At 29.5% G+C, this 26,020-nt stretch overlaps 1 protein-coding gene across 1 annotated transcript in view; it reads left to right on the top strand.

Annotated features, from left to right (window-relative positions):
* LOC136088446 (muscle-specific protein 300 kDa-like) overlaps positions 1-26,020 on the top strand; it is a 42,263-nt gene extending 16,243 nt beyond the window's left edge. Inside the window, exons 3-25 of the mRNA XM_065812158.1 lie at positions 122-451; positions 550-900; positions 1,013-1,333; positions 1,536-2,204; positions 2,426-2,755; positions 2,894-3,241; positions 3,378-4,049; positions 4,326-6,680; positions 6,763-8,100; positions 8,267-10,255; positions 10,360-10,683; positions 10,834-11,157; positions 11,271-12,593; positions 13,122-13,442; positions 13,541-13,870; positions 14,042-14,380; positions 14,491-14,808; positions 14,925-15,257; positions 15,338-15,658; positions 15,801-17,435; positions 17,544-17,873; positions 18,002-24,614; positions 24,750-26,020. Coding sequence (XP_065668230.1) covers positions 122-451; positions 550-900; positions 1,013-1,333; positions 1,536-2,204; positions 2,426-2,755; positions 2,894-3,241; positions 3,378-4,049; positions 4,326-6,680; positions 6,763-8,100; positions 8,267-10,255; positions 10,360-10,683; positions 10,834-11,157; positions 11,271-12,593; positions 13,122-13,442; positions 13,541-13,870; positions 14,042-14,380; positions 14,491-14,808; positions 14,925-15,257; positions 15,338-15,658; positions 15,801-17,435; positions 17,544-17,873; positions 18,002-24,614; positions 24,750-25,537 — 22,002 coding nt within the window. The 3' untranslated portion in view covers positions 25,538-26,020. The remainder of the gene's footprint in view (positions 1-121; positions 452-549; positions 901-1,012; positions 1,334-1,535; positions 2,205-2,425; positions 2,756-2,893; positions 3,242-3,377; positions 4,050-4,325; positions 6,681-6,762; positions 8,101-8,266; positions 10,256-10,359; positions 10,684-10,833; positions 11,158-11,270; positions 12,594-13,121; positions 13,443-13,540; positions 13,871-14,041; positions 14,381-14,490; positions 14,809-14,924; positions 15,258-15,337; positions 15,659-15,800; positions 17,436-17,543; positions 17,874-18,001; positions 24,615-24,749) is intronic.

The following is a 26,020-nucleotide window of genomic DNA, read 5'->3' as shown; positions in this document are numbered from 1 at the left end:
TTCCTGTCTGTTTTTTTTATTACTTTTTAGGTTTGATTTTTTTAAACTTAGTTTCTGATCCTTTTTTTTTTTTTTAACTTTCTTTGATTACTTGTTATTTACTATTTTATTTCTTTAATAGACTGTAAAAGAGAAACTTGATAAAAGCAAACCATTAGTTCGTAAACTGAAAAATTCTTATTTCAATTTACATAAATATTCTACAACAAAAGTGGAGAAGAAAGAAATTGAGGAAGAAGCTTTAACTGCAATTGAAAAAAATGATGAGTTGCAGCATTCCCTTGATCAATATTTAGAAGAACTTGATGTTCATAAAAAACAAACGCAAAAGTTTTTCGAAAACTTTGATTGTATCAGAAGTTGGGTGCCTAACATAAAACATAAAGTACGAGCTATTGAACCTGTTTCCAAAGCACGCAAAGATTTAAAGGACCAGCTTAAACAACTGGAGGTAGTCATTTAAATATTGTTATTTTTTTAGTTAGTTTTAGATATTTAAAAGTATTTATTATTATTAATATTGATATTTAATTTTTTTTTTTCATGAAGGCAATGAAGAGTGAAATTGAAGAAAAAAGACCAATTATATTTTCTGTAGATGAAGCTGGACAATGGCTTTTAAAACATACAAGACCCTCTGACAAAACTAGAAAAGAAGATTTAACTGTTAATGAAATTGAAGACAAAATGTTAGAAGTTTCAAAAATAGTCAGCCAGCTTAATGAAGAAATTAGCAGTCGACGTCACAGTATAAATGTAATGCTTTCTAAAGTAGAAACTTTTGAAGAGTCCTTAGCAGATTTTGATAAGTGGTTGATTTCTGCAGAGAAATCAATATCATCTCAAAAACCAGTATCTGTTAATCTTGATGAACTGAAAGATCAAGTATTAAAGCATGAGGTAAAAAAAAATTTCAGCTGTGTTTTGTTCTGTTAATATAAAATTAAAAAAGAAAAAAAAGAAAAATAATTTTATAGCTTTGTGAAACTTTTTTTATATTGTATTATTTTAGGCTATACATGAAGATATATTGCAACATGAATCACTTATCTCTTCATTGAGCCATGCTGGTCAGCTTCTTACTGATGACTTGTCTAAAAAAGGTGCTGTAAGTTCAAGTGTAAAATCATTGACTGATCGTTTTAACAAGTTGTGTAATATGTCAAATGAGCGTCAAGAATTACTTAGAAAGGTGTTGCCTCTTTTAAGAGATTATCTTAATCTCAACAAAGATGTAGAGGAAGCCATTGCACAAGCTGAACCAGTTTTAAAATCAGTTCAACCTGTTGGTATTGAGCTTGAAAAAGCAATTCAAACTGCACATGATATAAAAGTTTGTTTATTTAACTTTTATTGTTTTTACTGGATTTTACTAAAATATATGTACATATATATCTTAATATATATGTGTGTGTGTATGCGTGTGTGTGTGCGTGTGTTTGTGTGTGTGTGAATATATATATATATATATATATATATATATATATATATATTTACTTTTGAATTAAAGTTCAAAGTTACTTTTTTTGTTTTAGCATGCGATTGACGTGCTGGATCAAAAGGAACCTTCTGTTGTTCATCTAATAGAAGATATTCAAATTGTTGAAGAATGTATGCCAGCCAAGCAAGTTGCACCGCTTAAGAAAACAGCTATGGCAAATGCTTCTAAGTTCAATGACTTAAGAGCAAAACTAAAAGAAAGAGACCATTTATTCAATCAAGAAACAGCAGACTCTGAAAGGTTTATTGAATTGACATCATTGTTAGGAGTCAAAACAAAGAAAGCTGAATCAATGCTTAAAGATATTAAAGTTCTTGGTAAAAATCTTGACACTTTAGAAAATGCTCTTGATAAAGTGAAGGAAGTTTTTATTATAATTGAAGAAATCTATGAGATCATCCCAGAGGTAGAGAAAATGACAGTTCTACTTACTACTTATTGCAAAAACGATTCAAAGTCATTAAAAGTGATTGATTCAAAAATATCAGAGTTAAAAACAACAAAGAAAAATGTTGCTACTCTATTGAAAACAGCCAAAGATGAAGAGAGCGCATTTTTAAAGCTTTATCAGAACAATAAAGAGCTTGAAGACCATCTTCAAGATATTTCCCTATGGCTTCCAAGTATTGAAGCAGAGGTTGTAAAAACAACACCTTTATCTGCTCTCTGGAGTATACTTAAAAAACAGCATGATGAGAACGGGGTAAGACTGTTAAACCTTTTTCGAATAATTAATTTTTAGATTTCTTTTATTTTTTTTGTTTTTGAATTTTATAGTATAAATTTATTTATAATTTGTACTCTAAAATTTTTAATTATTATTATTTTATACTATATATTATTGTTTATGCTAGTTATTATATGTTCATGAATTAAAATTAAAATGTTAATAAAAGTTAATAAGTAAAAGTATCTCTTTTATAGCCAATTTATCAGGATATCCTTCAGCATGAACCTATGTTGAATCATGTTTTAAAAACTGCAAAACAACTTTTAAAAAATAAGAAATCAGGTGAAGAGCGTGATCGTCTAGAGAAAACAGTTAAAAATGTAGAAGAAAGGTGGAGTAGTTTAAAGGAGAAAGTAATAAGACGTCATAAACAAATTCAGAGAGTTATGCCCGAGGCAAATGTTCTTAATAATGAGTTAGAATACTTTTTGACATGGCTAGAACAAATGGAAAAAAATATAAAATTGCTTCCAGTTTTATGCTGTGATTATGAAGAAACTATTCAAAGAAAAAGAACTTTGCAGGTAAAAGCTAAAATAAAAACCTTTAAAGTTTTTCTATTTTAAAATCATTAGTGGTTTTTTTTTTTTTTTCTTTGCTCTTAATAATAAAATCCATCAAAAGGACTTTTTTTGAGATTTTTTTTTTTTTTTTTTTTTTAGGATTTTGCAAAAGAAGTTGAGCTGCATGAATCTGTTCTAAAGAAAGTTAACACCATAGTAACAAAGTATCTAACTCTTTGTACAAGTCAACCTGCAGACGAACCAGTACTAGACCAAGATCAGCTTCAGCGACAATTTGATCATTCCTCCGTGAGATACAGCAATTTACAAATACAAGTTAAAGACTTAATGGAGCAAACTGAAAGATTAGAGACATGCTTAAAAACAATTTTTGAAAAGGAAAAGCTTTTAAATGAATTTTGTAGTGAAATTAATAGAACATTGGGTAATCAAAAGTTTGTCAATCATAATACTCTGAAATGTAAAGAAGAAGCTGCCAAAATTTTAGTATGTTTTTTTTATTTTTTACACTTAAAATATTAAAATTAAAATATGATAATAAATTATAATTAATTTATGTTAATTTATACTAATTTATACTAATTTATTCAAGATATTACTTTATAGATATTTATATTTTTAGGCATTACTTGCGCAAGTTGATAAACATGAAGAAGATTTACAAGCAGTTAATGCAAGCAGTCATATTGTAGAACAACTACTGGATAGGTTTAAAGTTGATACTACAAAATCAAAACAGTTACCTAAAGACATTAACAATAAGTTTCAAAAATTGCGTCATAAGTTAGCAGAGCGCCAGCTTGCAATTGATGAAGTAATTGTAAAAGTTATGGAATTTGAAACAAATTTACGAGATAAACAGAAAGCTGTCTTTGAAATTGATAAGAAAACTGAGCCCATGTTTTTAAAATCTCAACCAATGACAGGTGATAGAGTTAAAGAAGAAATTGATTGTGTAGGTAGTTTCCTTGACCAGTTAAACAGTTCACAATTGGAACTGGATAATGAATATATTGTAGGCGATTGGTTAATAGGGAAGTCTAATAGAGACCCTTGCATTGTACAAGACATTCAAATGCGACTAAATGAAGTTAAGAATCCTAAAGAAAAATTGATCAAGAAATTGACAAGCTACAAAACTCAATTGGCTGAGACTCTTCAACAGTTTCAAGTACTTTCAGAGAAACTTAATAGTTTTGAAGAAAAGATACATGTGGCTGAAGAGCAACTATCTTCTTTAAACCCAATATCAGCAAAATTTATTGTAGCAAGAGCTCAGCAAGAACAATTCAAAGTTAGGATTTTATATTTATTTTATCATATATTATACATATATATATATATATATATATATATATATATATATATATATATATATATATATATATATATATTTATTTATTTATTTATTTATTTATATGTGTGTGTATGTATGTGTATATATATATATATATATATATATATATATATATATATATATATATATATATATATGTATGTATATGTATATACATTTTAGATAAATCTCTCTAATTTATTTTTTTTTCTAAATATTTTATTAATTTTTTAGCCTATACTGAATGATTTCATGTCGCTAATGGCAACAAAAAATATAATTGAAAGTGAATATAACAAACTGTTGCAGAAAAAAAATGATGATATTGAAAAAAACACTAGCGTAGAAAAGAAAATTTCAGATACGCTTCATCGATGGGCTGAAGTATATGTAATAATGTCCAATTACCAGCAACAATTGACATCAATATTACCACTGGAAGGCAACTACCACTTTTCTTTCATGAAACTTCAACCTTGGTTAGATAGTGCTGAAAAACAACTTGAAGTAATAAAGAAAGAAGCAGTTCAGACAAACACTTTTGTTGATATATCTAGCTTAGTAAAAAATTTTCAAAGAGATGTTATTGATCACCAACCGACTTATCAAGATTATAATACTAGCTCCTCAAAATTACTAAATAAGTGTGCTGAAATTGACATAAAAACTGATGTTGGTTACATTGTTGATGAAGTAAATCATGTGAATCAAAGATGGGATAGGCTTCGCAGTGGTATTGATGATGTTAACAGAGCTACTGCATACTTAAAAAAAGCATTAAATGACTTTGATAAAATTTGTGAGCCTGTTGTTGAATGCATAGACAGTATTAAGGTTGCACTTGATGAACAAATACCAGTTGGTTTGGACCTTGACTCATTGGAATTTTTCCAAAATGAATTAGATTCAAATGTTGAGTCAATGCATGAAAACGAACCTTGTCTCAAAGAAGTTGAAAAAAAATTAGAAGATGTTACTTCAGTGATTGAAAAACATGGTGGTGATGCCACTAATGTTAAGAAGAAATATAATGATCTCAATAAAGCCTGGAAAAACATTAACAATGAGATTATCGCTAAACGAGATAAGTGTAAACAGTATATGAATCAGGTTATCAGATTTGTTAATGGTGTTAATGATTTAGATAATTGGGTAAATGCAAATAGTATTGCTGTAACAAATCTTAAACCAACAAGTGCCACACCTGATGGTGTTAAAAAGCAACTTGAGCAAATTGACTATTTTATGGAAGAGATAAATAACCAGAAGACAAAGTTGTCTAACATAGAAGATGTAGCAGATTGGTTAGGAGATGAAAAGAAAGATAATCCTGTGTTCTGTTCCAATCTTAAAAATAAACTAAATAAAGTTGATCAACCACTTGACCAAATTCGAAAGTTGCTTGTTGATAAAAAGAGTAAGCTGCAGACTGTTTTAGCAGAAGCACAAGATTTTCAGTTTGCATTTAATGATGTTTCTGTAGAGCTTGATAAGTTATTTGGGAAGCAAGAAAATCAAAAACCTGTTAGTGTTGCTTGGAAAGTTCTAAAATTACAAAATGATGAACATGCTGTAATTGAAAAAGAAATTGATGCAATGAAACCTATTCATGATAAAATTGTTGCTTTGGGAAGCAAAATCATTAAAGATTCATTGCATTCTTCAGAGACAATTGAATTAGAGGATAGACTTACAACTCTTAAGAAACGCTATACTGAATTAATACAATCAGCATTACTAAGGAGAAGTGTTATTAATAAACTTTCTCCGAATTCAGAAAAATTTTTTAACAAAGAAGATGATTTGTCAGATTGGTTAGATGAAGTTGAGAAAAGTATTGAAGAATTTAATTTAATACCATTGTCCTTTGAAGATGCATCAAAGATGGATGATAAAATAAATCATCTCAATCAGGATATTGTTAAAAAACAATCAGAATATGAAGAAATTCTATCTATTAGCGAAAGTTTATTTTCACAAGCAACTCAAGAGCAAGTTAATAGAGATGTAATTGAAACAGAGAAAAAATTAACTACTGTTTCTGAACGCTGGAGAAAGTTAAACACAAAATGTGCCAGCCAAAAAGAACGCATCAAAAGATATAAAGAGCTTTTTAAAACAGTTTCTCTAACAATAGACCAACTAAAAAATACAATAAATTCTTTTGAAAAGTTATTAGAAGCTCTTCCTCCGCACAGTGTTGATGCAAACAAAACTGAAGCAGCTTTGAAAAAGATTACTGAAATTTTTAATGAATTGATCTCACAGGAACAGCAACTAGAAATGTTGGATTCAACAAGCAATGTACTTATTACTTTGATTGATTCAGAAAAAGATGTCAACAGGTCAGGTGTCAGCACCTCTGTAAAATCACAAGTCATTGGAATTAAAGATAATTTTAAAAAGCTGAAGAATTATGTGCAAGATCAAAAAAGTAATCTGGAAAAAAAATCTAAGGTTGTATATCAGTTTAATAATATCTTGCAACAAGTAAATGATCGGTGCAATGCTGCTAGCAATGAAATTGGGTTACTGGCACCTGTTAGTAAGGAGCCAGAAGAAGCCAAAAAACAGATCCAAAAAATTGATGTAAATATAAATTAAAACTTTATTTTTTTAATTTAGTTTTGTGTATTTGTTTTTTTTTAATTCTTTTTTTTTTTTTTTCCAGAATTTACTAGAAGATTTAATTCATCAGCGTACTGCTCTTTTATCTGCTGAGGAAAGCGGAAAATGGCTTACTGAAAATTGTCTCGATGATAAAGATATTAGAGCTGATGTTCGAACACATCTTGCAAAAGTATATTCTCCTCTAGAAGCTTTAGAAAGTAAACTAAAAGAAAGAAAATTAAGACTTGAAAATGCTGTTATGAGAGGACAAGAATTTGATAAGTCACTTGGTGATCTTACAGATAAGTTTAGCTCTTTAGAGTTTCAAGTTCAGCGACAAAGTATGATATCTGTTGAGTTTAATAAACTTTCATTACAGCAACAAGAACAAAAGATGTTATTGAAAGAGTTGAAAAATTTAAAAGTTTCATTTGAGCATTTAATAAACAGTGCTGATAAAGTGTTAAACTCTTTGGAAACTGAGAAAGAAAAAGAATTAACAGAGTTAAAATTAAAAGATGTTAAAAATAATTGGGAAAATCTTTCCAAATGTGTTTACCATCGATTAGATGTCATAGATAAAATTGAGCCTTTATCAGTATCTCATCATAAAGCAAAAAAGCAGGCTGAAGAACGTTTGCTAGATAATGAATCAATTCTTAAAGATCTTGAACAAGTTCCTGTGACAAGAGAAGAACTTTTTAAGTTTAAAAAAGCAGTAAACAAACTTAGTTTTGCAGCTGAAAACCATGCAAATGATCAAAAAACTTTAAATGAAAGTTTAGAAAAACTTAGCTCAGTTTCAAATGAACATCCAAAGGAAGTAACAAATCTTCAAGATGTGACTGAAGATACAAATAAATTAAATAAAAGATGGTCAAAACTGGAAAAAGAAATTTTAATTTTCAAATCACGAGTTGATACTTTGTCAATTGTTATTAATAAATACTTTAATGGTTACAATGCTGTTGATAAAGCAATCGATGATTTATCAAGTTCATTAAAGTATCAACCATCTTTTGGCATTGATAACGATTTAGCCCAAAGAGAGTTAGAAAAAATAAAAGCAAATATTGACTTATGTAGCAAAATTAAAGAAGATCTTGATGCAGTAGTTTGTTCTTCAACTGAATTTGAGAAGATTGTTGATGAGTATGATGGTGATAGTTTGTCTGTTAAGGAATCAACAAAAAGACTAAATTCCAAAATGAAAGATGTCCAAGATCAACTGTTTGTTAAGAAAGATGATGTTGAAAAGAAGTATAAAGTGTTATTGCAGTTCCTCGATACATTAAAATTGGTTAATGATTGGAACAACAGTACTAATCAAAAGCTTGTTACTGTTGGCCCAGTTAAACTCACATCAGATCAAATTAAAGCTCAGCTTGATGTTGTAAATGTATGTATTTTAAATATTACCTTAACATAAACATTTTTTTCTTGTTATAAGTTATGCTTTTTATTGATTTATTTTGTTTCTAGTAAGAAATATATTGCAATGAAATATTTTTCTTAATTTTTTAGTCTTAAACCTTTTATGAATAAAACCAATTGATGTTTTATAGGGTTTAGAAGAAGAGTTGTCTCGCATACGTCCTAGAGTGCAGGTTTTACAAGATTCTGCAAACTGGTTAACCGATAAAAATGGTGATGATCGTGTTGCAGTAAATAGCATAAAAAATAAACTTGATGCTGTAATTAATCCTGTAAATGAATTAGCAAAAAAGTTGAATGAAAAACAAAATATTCTTCAATCCTCATTGTTACAAACACAAGACTTTGAAACAATACTGAATGATGGCTCTGATAAATTGTCAAAAGCAGAAGTGATGATGAGCAGAGAAAAACCACTTTCCTTAAAATATTGCATACTATGGAAGCAAGATGAAAATTTTCGTGCTTTTGAAGTTGACACATTCCAAATAAATCCGATTATTGAAACGCTGGTAAAATCTGCAAAAAATATTATGGATTTATCAGATGGACAAAAAGATGCAGATAACAAAGTTAAAGAATTAATTAAACGAAGAGATATTCTTTGTAATAAAATTAAAGATAGACGTGATGAATTTAATGTTCTATTACCCGTAGCTAAAGAGTATGAAGCAATAGAAGACGTCTTTAAAAAAATACTTGGTGAGTTAGAAGATGAGTATAAAAAAGTTCAAAATCTTCCAAGAAGTCAACAAGAGTGTGAAAATCAGATCATACATATCCGGGATCTTAAAAAGAATATAGATACTGCTATGTCCAAGCATAGTCATTTTATATTCAACTATGATAATTTAAAATCTTCATCTAAAAAAATTAAAGAAACAGCGGATGAACAAATTGTTAATGATGATTTTGTCAACCAGAGTAAACGGTGGGATACTTTACAAATAAATGTTAGTGAGACTTCTGATCAGATCAAAAAAATGCACCATTGTTTTGTGAAATTCCAGGAAGCTCGAAAACCTGTTTCTGATGAATTAGATCATTATCAAGTATTTCTTACAAACATTCAACCATTTGGTCTGGATATTCCTGTTGGTAAAAAGGCACTAGTCAATTGTGAAGAATTTATTAAGAATATAGAAAAAATAACAAGAGAGCTTGATTTAGTTGTTAAAACTGCTAATGATTTAACAGATATCTATAAGAACTTTGGTGCTGATCCATGGTCTATAAAGGCTGAAGTTGCAGATTTAAATCAAAGATTTGAAGAGATGAAAAAACGCTTTCAACAGTGTAAAAATAAACTTGTTGACGAAATGAAATCTGTAGAAAAATGGACTCATTCCACCCTTCAACTTGATGAATGGATTAAGGTTTTCACTGATAGTTACAATCTTATTCAACCTATCAGTACTTTACCTGAATGCATCAAGCAACAAATTATTGAGGTTGAAGATAAGCTGAAAGATATTGATGCAAGTAATTCAAAACTCAAAGAAGTTCAAGAGATCAGTGAAGAAGTCTGCAAAAACAATGTTGGAGATTTTGCTGTGAAATCAGAAGTTGACCTGAAAATAAACAAATCTAAAGACCTTGTGTTAAGAATGAGATCTAAACTTGTTGAACGCAAAGCCAAACTAGAAAATGTATTATTAGATTCACAAGAATTGCATGACTCATGTGACGATTTTACTGATAAGTTAACTCAGATGAAAAAACAAGTAAACAAATTGAAACCTGTTTCTGCAAAATATACAGTTGTAAAAAAACAACATGAATCTATAGTGTTATTTTTGGAAGAAATATACCAGCTTGAATCTATTTATCAACGACTGGAAAAAGCTGCTGGTAAAGTTTTAAGTGGTAATAATTCGTTAGAAGAAAAAATCTTAGTTGAAAAAATTAAAAACCTGCAAACCAATTGGATAGATTTGCAGTCAGTTGTGAAGCAAAAGAAAGAAAAAATTGAGTTTGTTTTACCATTGTCTAATGAGTATGAAAAAAGCATTCAAGAGTTTACTTCTTGGTTAAACAACATTGAGGAAAAACTGATATCTGAATCTATAAGAGATCCTAAAACTAAAGAAAACATTGATAAAAAGATGGAAATGATAAAGGTTTTGATATTTTAAAATCTTTTTCAGATTTTTTTTTTTTTTGTGGATATTAAAACAATTTTCAGTTTTTTTGTGGTTGAATTTTGAAATTTTTTTTTTTGCAGGGTTTTAAAAAAGATATTGATAGCCATGCACTTGATTATAAGTCAATTTTGGAACTAAAAGAAAGTTTATTAAGTAAGTGTGAAGATCACATTATTGAAACTGAAGAAGAAGTCAAATCAGTTACTAAAAGATGGGAAAAGTTACAATTTAGTGTGGATGATTATAACACAAATATGCTGTCTTTAAAAAATAGTTTAAGTGTCTTTGATGAAAAAGTTGATTCTATAGAAGATTTTATAGTGGAGTGTGAGCAATCAGTTAATGATTTAGAACCTGTTGATATAGATAAAGATAAAGCAAACAAGCAAGTTTCACTGCTTAAGGTTTGATAAAATTTAAATGCTTCAAGTTATTATATTATCTTTAATTATTATGTAGCTATATATTATTTACATTAAAAGTAAATTTATTTCAAATTCTAAGTGTATTCTCATGAATATTTGTACAATAATGTAATATATTTTTCTCCACAGGATCTACTAAGTAACTTATCTGATAAAAAACAAGATTTATCTCAAGTGGAAATTTTAAGTCAAGAAATTTGTACCAATAATGACCTTGATCCAATAACTGTGAAAGACAAACTAGCTGAATTAAATAACAAGTATGCAAACATTAAGTTTGTAATTACTTCAAAAAAAGATAAGTTGGTTGAATATGTTATGATAGTTGAAGAGTATTACATAATAATTGAAGAGATTTCTGAATATGTTCTTTTCATAAACAAGAAAGGAGTTTTTAAAGAAGCTCTTAGTACAGAACCGGATTGCATCAAAAAACAAATAGCAGAAATTGAGGTGACTTCATTGGATTCTTCTTTTAGCATTTATGTTTAATTTTAGAAAAATTATTTTTTGAATGATTTAATTTTTGTACCAGTTTTTTATTTTTTTGCTTAATTTTACTTTAGGCTATTCAAGATGAGTTCATTGACAAGAAACCAAAGTTAGACAGAGCTAAAAAACTTATGAATGAAATTATAAAAGAGTGTCAGGATAATTTCCTTGTATGTCAAGAAGTTACATCTGTGTTTGATAGTGTAAGCAGACCTATGGAAGATTTATGGTTAAATATCGAAGTTCGTCAAAACAGACTTCAAGAAGCATTAGGACAATCACAAAAATTCCAAGAAACATTTGATGATTTCTTAGATAATTTAGGAGTTTTAGAAGAACGCATGTTTAAAGTAAAACCTGTATCTGCAAAACTTTCTAATTTGAAAGAGCAGAAAAAGGAACATGATCAAATACATAACGATATTCTACAGCAGGAACCAGTCATTGATGATCTGCTAAAAAAAGGGGAAGAAATGTTAACTAGTGTTGAAGCTGGAGATGAAAAAACAAAAATCATTGAACGAACTGAAAAAGTTAAAGAGCGCTATCTTAACATTAAAAAGGATTCAGTTGCAAGACAAAAGAAACTTTTAGATCAACTAAATTTTACCCAAAAGTTTGATGAGGAGAATTCTTCATTCAAATTATGGTTAAATGGTTCAGAAACAAAAGTCAATGAAGCCGAACCACTTCCATGTGAAGAAGCAACTATTACTAGAAATTTGAGAGATGCAAAAAATCTTCAGCGTGAAATTCTTGAGTGTAAACCAAAATTAAAATTGCTTGAAGAGCTTTGTAACTGTTCTGTTTCTAATGCCGATGTTGATCAGTTAGCTGTAAAGAGTGAATATGAGAAGTCATATACTCGCTATGTCAAACTCAGTACTCACATAAATGAACAAGAAACAAAGCTTATTGAGTTATTAGACCTGTCCTTAAAGCATTTGAAGTATTTAAAACCAATTAATGAATTGCTAGATGATGTTGAAGTTTCTGTTGTTTCCAATATTTCTATACATGGAGTAGATATGGAAAAAATATCAAAGGAACAAGAAAGTATTAACTGTTTGATGAAAAAAATTGTTGAAATTCTACCTACAATTAAAGACTTTAATGATACTAGTAAGTTGCTTGCTGATAAAGCTGATAAAGAGTCTCCTGAACAAAGTATTTTAAAAAAGAAAATTGATTTTGTGAATGAACGTTATCGTAAACTTCGTGATCAACTTCATGAAAAATACGATCAGCTTAATGATTATTTTTTCAAAGCAAAAAAATACAATGAGTGTTGTGAAGAATTTGCAGTTTGGTTTTCTACAATTTTCAAGTCACCATGTATTGCTGAACCTATTGGTATCACCACAGATGTTTTAAGAAAACAGTTGCAAGAAGTCGAAGTATGTTTTTATTTAAAATTTAAATAATTTATTTAAATTTTCTTTGCTAATATCAAGGTTTAAAATAAGTATTACTAGACCCCTATGATCTGTAAAACTATTTGCCTAAAGGAAAGGGGATGATTGGCTGTCATTCATTTTATCTTGAAGTATGGCTGATCATTGGTTGTTCACCTCAGACAAGTTGTATAGCAGGCCATATTGGTGTTTATGTTTAGCACTTATTTTGAGCCCTTTCATGCGTATATCCATTTCACTAACACTGACAGTTTTTGCAAAATTTAAATGCTTGAACTAAATATGCATATATTACCATGTTTAAATTATGTTGACACTATTTTAATTATATTTGCACATGTTTTAATTATACTTATTTATAATCGTGTTTGAACTTTACTATATTTGCCAAGTAATTATTTAAAAAAAAAAATTTTTAGTTGGGGGAAAAAAAGTGCATTTGTATATTTATTTCACTTTTGATTAGTAAAGAAATGAAATATTAGTTTTCTTTTGTTATTTTTATTATAGAATGTACAAGATGAAATTATCAAGAAAAAGCCCTTATTGCAAACTTGTAGTGATAATGGAGAATGGCTAATTCGAAATTGCAGATCAAATTCAGCCTTAAAAGATAGTATCAATGATAACTTAGAGAGAAATCATGATAACTTTGATAATTTTGTTACTAAAGTAGAAATCAGGCATAAAAGAATTCAAAACTCATTATTGAAGAGTGAAGAGTTCCAAAGTACATTTGATGGTTTGAACTCATTATCCAAAACATTAAATGATGAAGAGCCATTGACTGTTGATTATGAAAGTTTATCTCATATTAAGAATAAACATGAGGTTGGTTGTGAAGTTTTTATTAATTTATGTAATTTAATTTTTTTGTTTTTTTTGTTTTTTAACTTCTTTTATTTTTATTTTTTATTATTATTAAATAGTTGGTTCATTTGGACGTTGTTAGAAAGGAACCAATTTACAATGCTATGATTCAAAATTTTAATAATCTAATTGACTCAGCTGAATCTGATTCTGAAAAAGAAGCTTTACAAGCTAAACTTTTAGAAGCAATTAATTATTGGAAAGTTATCAAAGACACATCGTATAAGCGAAAAGAAGATATTGAAACACTCCACCCTGTTCTTCATAAACATGAACAAAGTTTGAAAGAGCTAGAATCATTTGTCTATGACTCAGAAAAGCGTAAAGAAAATTTAAAATCAGTATCATTTGATAAGAAAAGTCTTTTGAAACAGATTAGTGACTTAGAGGCAAGTCCATTTGATATTTTTTTTATTAGTTTTAAGCATTGCAAAGTAGTAGTATGGTTATTGTTTTGATTGTTTTGCTATCTTCTTCCCTTTCTTCTTTTTTCTGTTCTTTTTCCCATTCTTCTTTCCATAACCATTGCAGTATATTAATGCATTTATATTTCATTTTAGGAATTTATTAGAGACATTGAAAAACACAGCCATTTGTTTGATCACTACCAAAACACCTGTAAACCTATTTTTCACCTATGCAATAAATTTTTAATAAAAAAAGGTGTACCTGAATTGCAGAACAAAATTACAAAGACTGAAGAAAGATGGAATAAGCTGAAGCAAGATGTTATTCAGCGGGATAAAATTTGCAAAGAAAATTTAAAGAAGATTGATGATTCTTTTATGCAGTTAACACCGCTTGATGAGTTAATCACAGAAGTAAAGAAGGTTTCAAAGCAACCGCTATCTTTTGGAGATGATACTGAGAAACTTAAAGTTGAAGTGAAGAAAATAAAGGTATTAATAGTTATTTATTTACTATTAATAATAACATTATTTATTATTATTGTGTTAACCATATCTTAACATTATGTTTGTTTTTACTATAAATTACTTTTCTACTTTAGAAACTAAAGGAAAGTTTGAGTGATAAGAAACCGGTTGTTGAGCATCTGCTTAAAGAGATACCAAAATCTCTTCAAGAATCCGAAATAAATCCACAGCCATTTGAAGAAAAAATCACATCCATAGGCAGACAATTTGATGATTGTCAACTAAATTTAAATGAAGCTGAAAAGCAGCTAAATGAGGAGCTTGATAAAATTGAAAAATTTATTAATATATGTAATTGTTTAAAAGAGTGGTTACCAAAAGCACATTCAGCTTTGGAAGATCTTCATGTCTCATCAGAAAAAGAAATAAAGAAAAAAGTTGAAAAACTAAAAGTATTATATTTATTATATTTTTAATGATATTTTTTAAAAACATGTTTGTGGAAGATATATGTTTGTATGTGTGTATATATGTGCTTATTAATTTACAACAAATCAAATTTTGTTAGGATATTGAAAGCAGTATTGTTGATCATAAACCAGAACTTTTAGCTGCTGAAAAATATGGCTCTTTATTGCTTGAGACAAATAAGGAAGTGCCTAAATCATGTGCTGCTATTGCAGATAGGTTGAACGATGTTACTATTCCTTTCCATAATTTAATCAATAAAGTTGAAGATAAACAGAAAGATCTTTCAGCAATACTAAATGCTTTTGAGAATTTTAATAAAGAAAAGAACCCAATTGAAGAGTTGATTACCAGCACTGAAAATATGCTAGACAATATGGAACCTTTTGCTCTTGATGTCCTAAAGGGCAAAGAGCAGTGTCAACAACTTGATGTAAGAAAATTAAAAAATGGTTTTAATTGGTCTATAATTTTCTCTAACTTATTAACATTTTTATTGTTGTTTTTTTTAAGGAGCATTTGCTAACATTGGAAAAACGTAAACCAGAGTTAAGAGGTATTAATCGTGTTGGTCAAGCCTTAATAAGACAGCTACATGATCCTACACAAATCGAGAAGCTTCTAGACAACTTGAGTGACAAATATTTTGAAACTTTAAGAAAGACAAAAGAAAAAACTATTAAACAGAAAGATTCTTTGGCTAAAGTAATCGAGGTCATGACCATAATTGAGACTTTAGAGGTATGGGTCGAGGAGATTTATGAAGTTATTAATCTATTTGATTCAAGAGCAAAAACTCCTGAGGAAATTAAGAAACAGTTAATAACTATTGAGGTATAGATTTTTTTTCAACAGAAATAATTAAAATTTCTTTAATTTACTTTTTTATTTTTACTTTTGATCTATTTTATAAATATTTTGTTTCAGAGTGTACGAGTTAAATATTAATAAATATTTTATAAATATTTTGTTTCAGAATGTACGAGTTAGTTTAAGAAATGTTGGATCTCCTAAGCTCAATGAGTTAAAGGATGTTAAAAACTGGTTTATAAAAAATAATCAAGATAGCATTGTTCCAATGATTGAAATGCGTGCAAAAAAAATAGAAGAACCTATAGCAATTATTCCTCAAAAGCTTGATGATTTGGAAAATCAGTTACAAGATTCATTAAGTGAGACCAAATTATTCCTTGATAATTTTGATGCTCTTTCTCGATGGCTTGGTAAAATAGAAGATAATGTTAAAGAACAAAAGCCTCTGTCTGCTGATGAAACCATAAACAATCATCAATTAAATGATCAAAAATACCTCATTAGTGAAATAGAAAAAGAAGAACCAAAATTTTTAGAACTTTTTGAATTAGATAAACAACTCTCAAGTGTCGATGATGATCCTTTAAGAGAAAAGCTATCTAGTATCAAAGAGAGATGGGATAAAATGAAAATCCAAGCACTTAATCGTAACTTGTCTCTCAAAAAGATCCATGATTTAATAAATAAATATAATGACAGTAAAAGAAATCTCCTTCCATGGCTTGAAAAAATAGAAAAGCAATGTGATAAATTTGATTTTATTAAAGTCAATTCAGCTGAACTAAATAAACAGGAAAAGGATCTTCTCGAAATATTTGAAGATTTTATAAATCACAAATCAATTGCAGTTGATGCATCAGATTCAGCTACTTTATTGATAGAAGAAGCAACGCATGACACAGAATCTGTAATTAAAACCAACAAAAATATTGATGAAAGAATGCAAGCCATCCAAGAAAAATTAGATAATTCAAAGAATAAAATTAATAAAATGAATGAAACAGTGAAAAAATTCGATTTGAAATGCAGATCTGTAGAAGATGTTTTAAAAAAGGTTGATGATGCAGTTGTTCTCTCCTGTCCAATGGTTGATGACAATGAAAAATGGATAGATTGTGTAAATAACCTTAAAGATATGACCAATGAAATGACTAGACAAAGAACAGATGTTAGCGATCTTAAAAAGCTTGGAGATAATCTCCTCAGTATTGATAACAAATCCTCTAATGTTGCATTTATTCATACTATTACAACTTCTCTATTGAATAGATGTGATGAGCTAGATAATAAACTTAAAGAAAAAATATGTAAGGCTGAAAAATGCATCAATATTACTAAAGTATTTAAAGAAAAATTAGCTGAAGTTAAAGAAAAATCTAAACCTTTATTTTTGAAATCGAGTTCTTTACAGCCAATTGGAACTACACCCAATAAAGTAAAAGAACAGTTAAAAGAAGTTGAAGAATTACAATATGATGCACAGAAAGTCTGCAACTTATGCAATGAGGCTGAAATATTTGCAAATGAATTGGATGTATTTTACGCAAAAGAAGTTGTTAATGAGTTCTTAGAAAATCATTTAAGCTCTCCAAAACAGTCTCTTGGTGATTTAAATGAATCTTTAGATAAAAGAGAGAAGATTTTAAAAGACAAACTAAATGAATGTGGGGCTTTGCAAGATCAAACTGATGACTTTGTTCGAAGAGTTGAAAGCATTTACAAAAGAGTTAAAGAACAAGCAGTTAAGCCACTTTCAATGAAACCTGGATCAATTGCTGTTAGTTTAGGAGTTCTTGAGGTAAGTTCTATTATTTGTTATTGTTTTTATCTGATTTTATTTTTAAATAATAATTTTTTATTTATTTTTTATCTTTTATACATTGCTTGGATATTTATTTTTGACTAGGTTATAATAAAAGATAAAAGTGAAGAAAAGTCAATATACACAGTATTAATTGACCAGTTAGAAAGCTTGATTTCAGCAAGCAAAGAACCCAATGAACAAGCTTCATTGAGTTTAAAAGTAAAACAAATAAAAGAGCTGTGGTCTGCACTTGATAATGAAAGTGAAAATGAACTTAAAAAGGAAAAAGGACTCTATGCTAAATCAAAACACCTTGATGATAAATTAAAAGAACTTGACAAGTTGGCTAGCAGTCATAAAGAAAAACTATTGTCTTTAAAACCTGTTTCTTGCTCTCCTGAGGTTCTTGCCATTCAGCAAACTGAAATCAATGTAATATTTTTATTTTTTTAAATTCATATTTCTGTTTTTATATTTACAAATATCTTTTTTACTTTATAAATTTTATATAGAAAGAGAGATTAAGATAAAAATATAAAATAAATGTATTTGTGTTTCAGAGTCTCCAGAAAGATGCAACAGCTCATATGATACTACTTGAAGACTTGGAAAAAAATTTTAAAGAACTCAAATTTTTGTGCTCAGCAGATGCATCTGAAGTTGAGCTTAATCTGAATGCACTTAAGGCGCAATGTCTTGATTCTCAGAATGTTAGAAATAAAAGACAGAAGGCTGTGTCAGATATCCAGGACAATGTTGCAAAATTTTATGATGTACTACGACCTTGTAAAGAGAAATTAGTTAAAGTGGAAAAAAGTGTAAATGATTTGACAATATTATCTGATGATAAAGATAAAATAGTAAACTCACATGAAGATCTAAAAAAATTAGGAAAACAAATTGAGGATTTGGATATCAGGGTTACAAATTTAAATGCAGTTGTTGACAACTTGCAAAATAACCATCCTGAATCAGATTCAAAACAACTGCGTAATGATACTGATGAAATAAAAAATCGTGTTGAAAAGTTAAAGAAGGTGCAATGTGAAAAGATGAATGAATTAGAAGTTCTCCTAAGTGATTGGAATATTCTTGAAAATAATATCAACAAAGCTAATGAAGTGATTAAAGAAACAAGCTTAGCCTCTAAAGCAAGTAAACCAAAGGCTTTAGATGTTGTTGATCTTGATGCAATAACAAAGAATATTCAAGTAGTAGAAATTAGTTTTAAAGAGCATCAGCCTCTATTTGAAGATATTCAGAAGCAAGGGAAAAAACTAAGAGAAAAGGGTATTGTTTTGTTTGAACCTCAACTCTCAGGTATTAATTTTCAGTTTAAAGAAGTTCAAAGCTACATTCCTGAACAATTTGCAGAACTTCAAAGGATAAAAGACCAGTTAAATAACTTTGACAAGAAGCTATTAATAGCAGTAGGAGATATCTCTAGCTTAGAAAACTTACTTGATGAACAAGCTCCTGTAGGTGCAGATAAAGAAACTTTAGAAAAACAAATTCATGGTATTGAAAAATTAATTCCTGATTTAGAAAAGCTTAAAGAAAAACTATCACAGCTTAATTATATAAGATCAGATTTAAATTCAAATTATCCTGATTCTGATAAAACGAAACTTAATGAATCTTTTAATAATGTGAACGATAAATTGAACAGTATAAGTCAAAGAATATATGAAAGACGAGCGAAACTGGAAGGATTATTGTTACAATCTGGTCAATTTGGAGACGCTATTAAATCATTGTTGGGATGGTTAGAAGAAGCAAAGGGAGTATTAGACAGCCAAAAACAAATCAATGCTGCAGATGAAAATGTTTTAAAAGCCCAAATTCAGGAGCAAAAGCTTTTATCAAAAATGTTTACTGATCGTGAACCAAGCTTAAAACATTTACAAAAAACAGCCAAAGAATTACTCTCTTCAACAGAAGATCCTGATAAATTAAAAGAAATTGAAGAAGATCTAGCTAGTGTTACCAATGAATGGACCTTAGTTAGTAATAGGGTTACCAAACGTAAAGACGATCTTGAGCAAACACTTGTAAATGCAGAAAAGTTCAATAAAAATATAACTGATCTTGACAAGTTACTTGCTGAACTGGATGAAAAAGTTAGCTCAGAAAAAAATGTACCATTTGGTGATGCAAAAAAAGTTGAAGAGCAACTTAACGAAATGAGCACTATTGATGAAAGATTGAGAGATTTTCAAGATCAATTGGAAAATGTGGAACAAGATGAAGCAGATCTTCTTTCTATGTGTACTCCTGATGATTCTATTATTGTTAAAGAGAAAAGAAAGAAATTAGTAAACAAATATGAATGTGTGGCAGATAAACTTTACAAAAAGACAAGCAATCTCAAAAAAACTGGTGATATCCTCAAAGAGTTTTCTATCTCTGAGAAAACTTTAGATGAAAATATTGAAGAAATTAAAATGAAATTGACATCTACAGATGTGTCTGATGAAAAAGTAAAAAATTTGCAAAAAGAAATTACAAAATGTAAACCCATTTTAGAAAACCTGAAAGACCAGTCTAAAGAGTTAAAGAAACTTATTACACCAAACGACTATCCACAAATAAAAAAACGAGTAGAAGTGGAAGAAGACAAATTGAAAGAACTTAAATTAACTGTTGACCAATGTGCTCGAGAAATGTTCATGGCAAATGAAAAGATAGATGACTTCAACTATAAGGTTGATGATTTGAGTAAATGGACAAATGAAAAATTAAAAGAATATAGATTATTAGAGCCAGTTGCTGTTGAACCTGAAAAAGTTAAAGAACAACTTGCTCAACAACATATTTTCTCCACTGATTTATCAAGCAAAGAAGCTCAGTTCAGAGAAATCTATAATATAAGTGATGCAATAGTTAATGCTTGCAATAATGAAGAAGCTGCTCCAATTAAAGAAAAAGTAGATAACTTGAAGTACAATAAATTACAACTTGATAAATTTTCCACCGAAAGACAAAATCATTTGGTAGAAGCATTATTATTATCACAGCAATTTACTGATGTTCTCAAGGAGGTAGTTTCCAGGTTGTTTAGTACTGAAAAGCTATTGAAGGTACTTGAAGAGGAAAAAGGTAAAGGTGTAGAGTTGCAGAAAGAGAAGATCAATACAGTTGAAGAAAACGTTAAACAACTTCAGCCGTTGATGAGCACACTTCGGGTTACTGCTGATGATCTAATTAAACTCAGTGGACCTGGACAGAGTTCTGATAACATTAAAAAGAAACTTACTGAGTGTGAAGAACGATGGAATTCCTTAAAAATTTCAAGTGAAAACAAAGGTATAAAAATTGTTGCTGCTGCTGAACAAGTGGAGGCTATTTGGAATCAAATTGATAGTTTAATTGAAAAAAATCAAGTTATAAAAGAAGAATTTAAGGACCAAAAACTTCTACCTGTCAAGGAAAGTGAAATTATTGAAGAGATTCTAAAATTAGAAAAGCAAGAAGCTGCATTAGAGCTATTAAATAAGCCAGTTGATTATATAAATAAATATATTAATGATGCAATAAAAGAAGACAGTAACTCTTCTTCTTCATATGCTCTAAAGGAACGTCAAAAGAAACTGAATAATTTATGCAAGTACAACACAGCTACAGCTATACAGCGTCGGGAAACTTTAGAAAAGACTCGAGATGCTGCCCAGAAGTTCTGGCTGGTAATAGACAAACTAAAAGAAACTCTGTTAGATGTTCAAGTCAAAATGGATGATGAAGTTGAGCCATGTATTGATTCAATTGTTCTGGAAGAATTAATGAAAGATCATGAAGATTTACATAATACATTGAACAGTAATGAGGACATGATTAATTCTTTAATGGAGACCACTCCTATCCTAGTTGCAAATGCTTCACCTGAAAATAAATCAGATGTTCAAAAACATTTATCTGATATTACAGATCAATGGGACAATCTTGAAGCTCTTTGGAATAAGAAGAAATTTGATATGGATGAAGTCAAAAATAATCTTGAAGAATATATTGAAAGTAAAGATTTTGTGAATGAATGGCTGTCTCTAGCTGAAAATAAAATGGAAAAGAAAAAAATTTTACCAAATGGAATCAAAGAAATAAAAGAATATCTTTCTGATCAGCGAGATTTACAAAAAGATATGACAAAACATCAAGGCGAAATTGTGCTTTTATCCCAAAAAGCTGAAGCATTAGCAAGTAAAGTTGGTGATGATGATGGAGAGAAAGTGCTTGAAGAGTTAGCTGAGATTAAAAATCGTTGGGATGATTTGTTAGAAAAGTTTTATAAGTTACAAACACAACTTGATGATACACTTTTAAACCAAGGCTTTTTTGGAATTGCAATGGAAGAGTTACTTGCTTGGGTTGCAGAGACAAAGACAGAACTTAAAAACTCTCAACCAGTTAGTTATAACACAAAGTTAATTGATATTGAAACATCAAAATTGAAAGCAATTTCAAATGATGTTGAAAGTCATAAACCAAGTGTTGAAAATTGCAAGCTTTCAGCTAAAAAACTAATTGATAATGGTAATTCAACACCTGAGCTCGAAAAAAATCTTTCCGAGTTAAACTGTGGATGGGAAGAAATTCAAGATCTTCTTAAAACTTGTTCAAATGATTTAAATGAAGCAGTAGAAAATGCAAGTGTATTTGAAGATAAGGTTCAGGAATTATCCTCATGGATTACACACTCTAAATCTTCACTTAAAAACAAAACTCCTTATGGTGGAAAACTTGCAATAATTAACAAACAACTTGAAGAACATCAAGAGTTTATTTTAGAGTTAGAAATACACGAAGAAATATATTTCTATGTTATTGAAACATATGAGCTTATTATTGAATCCAGTGACCTAAGCAGTGCACGAAAATACAAGACTATTATTAGTAAAATGCAGTCTGATTGGAAAGAAATAAAAGAATTATGTCAAACCACCAAGGAAAAATTGGAAAATGCACAAGAAGATGCTAGAATTTATGATACTGTTTATCAAGATATATTCAAATGGATTATAGAAGTCCAAAATAGTTCAAAAATGGTTGCGCCAGTAAGTACCATAATTGAAACTATTGAAATTCAAATGTCTGAGTTTGAAGAAGTTTATACAATAATGGGAAATAAACGTGAAAAGTTTACTGTCTTAAGAAAGACAGCAGATAAAATAAAGCAGAACTGTGATTCTGAAGAAGCACTTGTAATTGAAGAAGACTTAGTGGAGTTAACAAAACAATGGAAGGACATAAGTAGCCTTCTTAAAGATCGTAAAAAGGTTTTAGATGAAAATTACCAGCAATCAAGTATATTCTTTGAAGGTCATGAACAAATCATGACATTCTTAAATGAAATTGAAGTTAAAATTAATAGTGATCCGACAATAGGGAAAGATGCAACATCAGTTAAAGCCCAATTAAAAAGACACAAAGAATATCAAAATGAACTTGGTAAAAAACAGTCAAAGTTAAATGCCATAGTAAAAGCTGGTTCTCTTTTAACTGCTAAGAGTAACGCTGATGATGCAATAATTATAGAAGAAAAAATTGAAATTTTACGTTCTCGTTGGGATATTGTTTGCTCCATCTCAGTTGACAGGCAACATCGTCTTGAAGAAGCTTTACTTTTCCACGGTATGTTTCATGATGCTGTACAGACATTATTAGATTGGTTAAACACTGTTGAGCCAGTTTTAGTTTCAGAAACTGCAGTTATGGGAGATCCTGACACTGTCAAACTTCTTATTGATAATCATAATGCATTTCAAAAAGCTTTAGAAAAAAAACTCAAGAGCTATGAATCTGTTATTAAAACCGGAGAAGCTATGTTAGCTGAAGGTAAAGTTGACAATGCTGAAGAATTGAAAGAGGAATTAGAGCAATTAAAGGATAAATGGGATGCTGTGGAGCAAATGACACTTACAAAAACAGAACGACTGGCAAGTGCTTATGCTCTTTCCAAAGAGTTCAAAACAGGCTGTTCAGAACGGCTACAGAATTTATCTGATTTAGAAAAAGACCTACTTGCTCAAGGTCCAATAATTGAAGAAGTTCAAGGTATCAAAGAGCAAATTGATCAATTTCATAGCTTTGAAGAACTTCTGGAAAAAGAAGAGTTACAAGTTAATGGGTGCTTGAAAAAAGGTGAAGTTATTTTAAGATTTTGTCATCCATCTGCGTTACAAACTATTCGTCATCAAGTTGCAGTTGTAAAAAAAAGATGGATTGACGTCTCTAGCTGGGCCAAACAGCGTAAAGTAAGGTTAGATGAAGGATTAAATGTGCTGATTGAAGAAGAAAAAGTTACAAGCGAACTAATAGATTGGATAACTGAAAAGCAGTCCATCTTAGAAGAAAGAGAAAAATTGCCTTTGCCTGGCGATTATGAGCTTGTTAGTTATTTGTTAGAAGAACACAATGAGTTTAAGCGCTTAGCTGAGTCAAAACAACCTGACTACAATAAAATTATTAAAGGTGCAAAAAGGAAGCCAGTCACAGATTTACAACGGCGTTCTATGACTCCTTTACGTGGTAAATCAGTTGATTTAAATTCAATGCAGCGTGATTTTTCGAGTCCAAAAGTTGAATATTTGTCTAAAAAATGGCAACATTTCTGGCTACTTCTGTTAAACAGGCTTACTCGTATTCAAGATTTGTTAGATTTTATTCGAATCAAAAAGGCGTCTGCTGAATTCAGTTGGGAAGATTGGAGAAACCGCTATAATGAATGGCTTCAAAATTCAAAATCACGTGTACTTGATATGTGGCGCAAAAATGATAATAATAAAGATAATAAATTGACGCGTGAGCAATTTATAAATGGAGTGATAGATCAGTGTTTCCCATCAGAGAGATGGGAAATCGATCTTGTATTTACTTATCTTCAGAGAAGGAATTTGATATTATATCAAGATTTCATGGATGCATTAAAAGGTCGAGCACGAAAACCAGACAAACCAGTTACTGAATCCGAACAAATTCACGATATTATTGAGATCGAAGTATCAAAATGCCGATGTGCTCATCCTTATTCGGTTATCAAAGTAGCTGAAGGCAAATATGAGTTTGGAGATAGTCATAAGCTAAGACTAATTCGGTTCCTAAGAAGTACTGTAATGGTTCGCGTAGGTGGTGGATGGGAAACTCTTACTGAGTTTTTAGAAAAGAATGATCCTTGTAAAGGTAAGCAATTATTGTGTAATACTACTTAAAAAAAGAAATTATGAATTAGCTGTAATACAAATTTTGTTTCTTTTTTTGTAATTTTAAAATTTCAATTAAGTTCAACTATATTTGAAAAAACGTTGTTTTTTTTAGCGGAAGGACGTACCAATTTTGAAGTTAGAGAAGAATTTATTTTGCCTGAAGGTGCCAGTCAATCCGTACAAGCATTTAAATCAAAAATGTCGCAGCAAATAACTCGAGAGACATCGAAATCAAAGATCCCTTCCTTGCCACGCGAATCATCCAGCTCTAGACTTAGTACCCCGCCTATTAATCGTAAAAAATCGGATTTAGAAAAAGAGGGAAAATCTATTCCAACTTTCGGTACTAAAGATTATTCTGGAGTAAAAAGTCACGGATATGGTATCACCCACAATATTCAAAAAAAGAAACGCGATACTCCTGAAAGTGTTATAAGAACACCCTCTCAATCTAAGATAACTCGTGAAATATCTAGCGATGTTTATAAACGGTTATACAGTTCACCAAGTTCAAAGACTGCAAAATCGTCTGTTGTTTCCCCAAAAACTCCAACAACAACGACAAAAGTTGGTCCTAAAATTTCAACCACTTCCAAAAATGAAGTTACAGCTGATAGTGCAAAATCTCTAAAAAAAACAGACAGAAAGGAAGTGGGAAACGAACCTAATTCAACCTCTGGAGCATCTGGCACCGAAATGCCTGCAGAAAAAATCAAAACCACGAGGAAATCCATCAGTGGTGCAACCCAATCTTCAAAATCAAGCGGAGTGTTTGACCGTTTGTCAGCCTCGCATTCGAAAGTTAGTTCAGGAAAACAAGGAGACGATGAAAAATCTGGTACAAGTATTCAAAAGAAAACAGATACCGTTACAAAAAGCAAGTTACCTATGAAAAAATAAGGTTTCTTCAAAAAAAAAAAAAATTATAGAAAAAGTAAAATAATGATTAAAAGTAATCAAAATACAGTGAATTGACAATTTATCAAAATAAAAGAATATTTCATTGAAGTAACTAAAACATTCCACTGAAATAAAAGAAGAACAATTCATTGAAGTAACTAAAACATTCCACTGAAATAAAAGAAGAACAATTCATTGAATTAATGCAATAACAACTCTGTGAAATATAGAAAAACAATTTAGTGAAGTAACGCGATAACAAGCCAGTGAAATAAAAAAAGTTGCTTTACAAAATTTTATAAATTTTTTAACATTTTAATCAAAGTTTTTAGGATTTTAAGTTAGACTGTTCGCGTTTTTTTTACAACTATGGCCTGTAGTTGTAGAAAAAATTCGAACAATTTGATAATTTTTTTGGTGTGTTTGTAATATTTTTATAGTTGTATTTTTAAAGTATTTATAGATAGAATTTTCTGATTCCTA

Source organism: Hydra vulgaris, chromosome 12, assembly GCF_038396675.1.
Source record: "Hydra vulgaris chromosome 12, alternate assembly HydraT2T_AEP".
NCBI classification, from domain to species: Eukaryota; Metazoa; Cnidaria; class Hydrozoa; order Anthoathecata; family Hydridae; genus Hydra; species Hydra vulgaris.
This window is presented reverse-complemented; position numbering and strand designations above follow the sequence as displayed.